Genomic DNA, 5,184 nt, shown 5'->3' on the forward strand with positions numbered 1-5,184 from the left:
ATTTTTATTAAGGTGGTATTTCTTTAAATACAAAATGAAGAATTGTTTCTAGAAACCGAAAACAATTGAATAGGCAGCATATATAAATGAGTATTTTCACAGGAATTGAAAACTATATGGGAATATTTAAAAAATCAAAAATATATAGGAATTATCACCCCCAAATAAAATATTTTTGAACTATTTGGTTTACTTGGCATGATGATTAAGTTATTTTTAACAAAATAATCCACTTAGATAGGATATACGCGCAACGCGTGTACCATAAGACTAGTTACAAGAAAAATAAAAATAAAATAATTTACTAAATAACTGATAAAAAAGAGACAACTAACAAACATTACGCCTTTTAAGTATTACCACAATCAACTAAACCATCATCCGCCATTTTTATCACCAATTACCTCTTGTTGCTAGCCTCCACCATTAGTAGCCACCTTACAATACCATCCACCTTCACCCTTGAACACCACCAACAACCAAAGGTGGAGCTAGTTTATTAGGAACGGTTCGATATTTTTTTCTTAAATATTATATTTGTCCTAGAAAATTTATTAAATATATCTTAATATATAATTACGAACCCAGTAACTAACAAGAGTTATGTATTCTATGACAAATGCAGAACGCATAAGTTTTAAATTCTGACACCGCCTCTGCCAACAGCTATTTCACAATCAAACCATCATTGTATAACCATTACTTCTGGCCATCACTGCATAACCACCAGCCACCATTAAACAATTACTATCGCCTAGAATCACATACACATTCAAATGCTTAGAAATAATTCGTCTTAATCATTCAATCATCATATGTTTATTCAAACTTAAATATCTTAATCTTAACAAAAATTAAATAAAAGAGCTCTTAATTACGCATAGGAACCATTAAGAACATTTCCCTAAAGTAAGGGCAGGGAGAAGTGCAACAATAACCACTTTCAAACCCGTTATTTAAAATATATCAACAATTTATGATGTATTTAAAGATTAGTCAATTCATCTAAACTTCAGGACTAAGTATCCTGAATTTAAAAATTCAGGACTTAGTATCTTGAACTTTTGAGCTGCTAATTTGAAACTCAGGACTAAGTGTCTTGAATTTCTGAACTACTAATTTAGAATTCAGGACATAAGATTCGAACTTCTGCACACAATTTTTGAATTTTAGGACACGATGTCCTGAAGTTTCAACTTTGAGGTTTAAAGTCTAGGACGTTGTGTTCTAAAGTTTGAGCGAAATTAGCTAATCTTTAAATACATTGTAAGCTATCGATAGGAGTGACAAGATGGTTAAAAGAAAATAGTTAACCAACCATATTTTTCACTAAAAAATGACTTGGATAATGAACTTTTTAAAAACGGGTCAAATATGGATAAGAACCTGCATATTATCCATTTAGAAAATGAATAACCAATGAGTAACCAATGGATAACTAATGGATCTAACTTTTACATTTGTAAAGCCTTAAATTGCGAGTTCCTCAAGTTAGGGAGACTAAGAATTCTCCCAAAAGTGATCATATGCAAGAAATATGGATAATATGGTTACCCATATTATTCGTCGATTAACCTATTTTTTATCCGTATTAAATATGAATCAGATCGGATAATTTATCAGTTCGTTTTCAATCCGAATTATATTCGACCCGATCCGTTCATTTATGGCTCCTAGCCGTGAATATATTTTAAACAACATGTTTAAAAATGACTATCCGCTGACTGGTGTCATTTTCACGTAAGGGTACCCAAGTGAACGAACGTCCTTGAACGTCAAATTCAACTATTGAAACGTGTCATGCAAAGAGCTTCCAAAAGCACCACGTACGTAACTCTACTACTCTCTCTTTCCCTATACATCCCGCCACGTTCATCTCCCTCTCCTCTAACTTTCTTCTTTATTCTACTGCCCATTATCTTGCTAATTCCAGCTCTCTGATTATGGCTAACTCATCCTCCATTTCCCTCTCAAATATTCAACTCCAGCACTTAACTCACATCACAGATTATTTGAATACTCTCCAAAATTACACTAACCCCCTTGACAAAAACCCATTTTACCATATAGTCCCTGGGTTTTACCTAACCCCAGCTGATATCGTCCTACGCAACAACATCATCGATCTTTCTGGAACTTTCCAATCTCCTACACCATCTTTAGCTTACCACAGAGCTGGGCCCCGCAAGCAAATCTTGTTCAACCCTAGCACTGTAAAAGCCGCTATTGTAACGTGTGGTGGTTTGTGTCCTGGTTTGAATACTGTTATTAGGGAATTAGTTGTTGGGTTGTGGGAATTGTATGGAGTTAGAGAGATTTTTGGTATCAAAGCGGGTTATCGTGGATTTTATAGTTATGAGCCTGTTTTACTGAACCCTAAAATGGTTGATGATTGGCATAAGAGAGGTGGCACTGTGCTTGAGACATCTAGGGGTGGTTTCGATTTGAATAAGATTGTCAATGCTATTCAAGATCATGGCTTTAATCAGGTTTAATTTTTATTCTTGCTATAATGTGCTCGTAATTTTTTATCAATGGCGGAGCCAGAAATTCTGAACGAGGGGTTTCAAAGAAATCGAATAATGTCACACTTGGTATTTGAATCTATATTTTGCTTATGTTAAGAGGGTCCAAATTTTTTTATGTACATAAAAACATGTTTTTATCCTATTTACGCAGCATTAATTTTCGGCTAATTGTTTCTCTTTTGTTTTAACAACATCAATAGTCAAATGCATGTCATAGAGAAAAAGATAGTCTCATATGTATTGTTAGGAATTATTAGGACAAAATATTAGGATGAGTTAAATTTGTGAGTGTATCAGAGCTTAATTTTATTACCGGAGGATAAAATGGTTTGTGAATGGAAATGGTTTATTAACTTTCTAAACTATATTTCAAAAGAACCTAGAAAAAATCCCAACGAATTTTGATAAAAAGATTTGCACCAGCCCGGAATCGAACCCGGGTCTGTACCGTGGCAGGGTACTATTCTACCACTAGACCTAGACAAAATCCCAAAGCATTTGGATAAAAAAGAGTTGCACCAGCCGGGAATCGAACCCGGGTCTGTACCGTGGCAGGGTACTATTCTACCACTAGACCACTGGTGCTACTTTGATCAGAATGAACAAAAGTATTAGAAAATTAAACTATTGGTGCTGTTATCTTCAAGTTGCTCTAAAGTTATACAAAACTAAACAGGAACTATCTGCGGTTGGATAACTCTGTTCTAAAGTATATCAACCAATAAATTTCCCAAAAAAATATATGTATGATCTTCTCATAAAGTAAATAAATTGGTGTATGTGGTATGGGTTGGTTATTCTTCAGGATTTTCATTGTGGTGCAATTATATATTTGAGCTACCTCCTACAAGTATGATGTATATACATGTGAATGTTTATTAGGACGTTTATTCTCTATGAATTGCTAGTGTGGTGCATATGTGGAGGGAAGTATATATATATATATAGAAAGTAGTGTTGAATGCTTATTAAGAGTGGGCGCATTTTTCACTTTCAGACTATGTTGTTCGGACTCTCCGAAAATATGGACACGTGTGTGTTGGATCCTTCAAAAGTAGTGCATTTTGGAGGATCGGCACGGGTGCGAAAATATTTTGGAGAGTCCGTACAACATAGCTTTCAGATTAATGTTGCAACTCTTAATTAAGATGCTAACTGCATATGGTGCTCTTTGAATTAATTGTCTTTGTGCTTATATGATTGACCAGGTTTACATCATAGGAGGAGATGGTACAATGCGTGGAGCAGTGAAGATATTCGAGGAAGTAAAACAACGAAAATTATATATCTCAGTGGTCGGTATCCCAAAGACAGTTGACAATGATGTTGGCATTATAGACAGATCATTTGGGTTCCAAACTGCAGTAGAGATGGCGCAACAAGCGATTAATGCTGCTCATGTAGAAGCTGAGAGTGCAGTAAATGGCATAGGGCTGGTTAAACTTATGGGTCGCAGCACAGGTCATATTGCATTACATGCAACGTTAAGTAGTCGTGATGTCGATTGTTGTTTGATTCCCGAGATCGACTTCTTCTTGGAAGGTATTGTTGAATTGTGCGACCATCTCATATATTTACTTTACATTCAAGTAATTGAGTTGTGCGGCCATCTCATATATTTATTTTACTTTTTTGGTGGCGATGAAACTTAAACCTAGAATCTGTTGCTTGCGCTCTGAATTGTGTGACCAATCTTATTTAAAAGGTTAAGCGGTTAGAGAGCATATTTTTAATTAATTATATTGTCTCAACAGGCAAAGGAGGGTTGCTGGAATTTCTTGAGGCTCGACTAAAGGAGAGTGGGCACGCGGTGTTGGTAGTTGCCGAGGGTGCAGGACAAGATATAATTCCGAGGACAGAATCCCAGAAAACAGAGAAGGACGAGTCGGGCAACCTGGTTTTCTTGGATGTAGGAGGGTGGTTGAAGTCAGAACTCAAGACTTGGTGGAGCAGGGATCATCCGAACGAGTTGTTCACGATAAAATACATAGATCCTACATATATGATACGCGCAGTTCCTGCAAATGCAACGGATAATTCGTACTGCACTCTGCTCGCGCATTCGGCGATTCATGGAGTTATGGCAGGGTATACTGGATTTGTTTGTGGACCTATAAATGGAAACTATGCATATATTCCAGTAGATGAGGTTGCTAAGGCAAAGAACAAAGTTGATACTAAAGATCATAAATGGTCATGGGTCAGATCTGTTAGCAATCAGCCCGATTTCATTAGAAGTTAAAAAGCTTTTGGAAGGCTTCTGCTGTAGCATCTAATACTTGGGACAATTCTTTGTGTACTTCAATGATCTATTTGGACACGCTGTTGTTCGTCCGCCTCTTTCTTTTTCTTTTTACGACGGTGGTGTCCGATTATAATCGCACCTTATGATTATTTTATCGGGTGCGATTTTGTAATAATGTAATTAGGGGTCGTTTGGTTGGGAGACAAGTTATGTTGTTTACTTTTTCTAAGTTTGACTCTAGTTTTTCGTTTAACAAAAAGAAAAAGGAGTGGAGTACCAGCAAAACAATCGATGGAGTTTTCAGTAGTGATAGCTGAACTAATGAGATGGGCCGCCCAAACCTTGTGCTGACATTTAAATTCTTTTATTTCTAATATTTTGTTTTTCGAATCTACTTACTTTCTCGCATAG

At 36.0% G+C, this 5,184-nt stretch overlaps 1 protein-coding gene and 1 non-coding gene across 2 annotated transcripts; one reads left to right on the forward strand and one right to left on the reverse strand.

The window, feature by feature from the left end:
• Positions 1-1,943: 1,943 nt before the first annotated feature.
• Positions 1,944-4,770, forward strand: LOC104228585 (ATP-dependent 6-phosphofructokinase 2). The gene is made up of 3 exons (XM_009781062.2): positions 1,944-2,489; positions 3,737-4,070; positions 4,283-4,770. Exons 1-3 carry the CDS (start codon positions 1,944-1,946, stop codon positions 4,768-4,770), a joined length of 1,368 nt encoding a protein of 455 aa, XP_009779364.1.
• Positions 3,043-3,113, reverse strand: TRNAG-GCC (transfer RNA glycine (anticodon GCC)). Its single transcript has one exon. It is a non-coding gene; the product is annotated as a tRNA-Gly (tRNA).
• Positions 4,771-5,184: the final 414 nt, after the last annotated feature.

Source organism: Nicotiana sylvestris, chromosome 4 (genome assembly GCF_000393655.2).
Source record: "Nicotiana sylvestris chromosome 4, ASM39365v2, whole genome shotgun sequence".
Lineage (NCBI taxonomy): Eukaryota > Viridiplantae > Streptophyta > Magnoliopsida > Solanales > Solanaceae > Nicotiana > Nicotiana sylvestris.

Excerpts from the sequence above, each read along its gene's own strand:
- LOC104228585 (XM_009781062.2), top strand. The coding sequence starts at position 1,944 with ATGGCTAACTCATCCTCCATTTCCCTCTCAAATATTCAACTCCAGCAC. Across the intron at positions 2,490-3,736 it reads AAGATCATGGCTTTAATCAG|GTTTACATCATAGGAGGAGA; the intron begins GTTTAATTTTTA and ends ATGATTGACCAG. Across the intron at positions 4,071-4,282 it reads GATCGACTTCTTCTTGGAAG|GCAAAGGAGGGTTGCTGGAA; the intron begins GTATTGTTGAAT and ends TTGTCTCAACAG.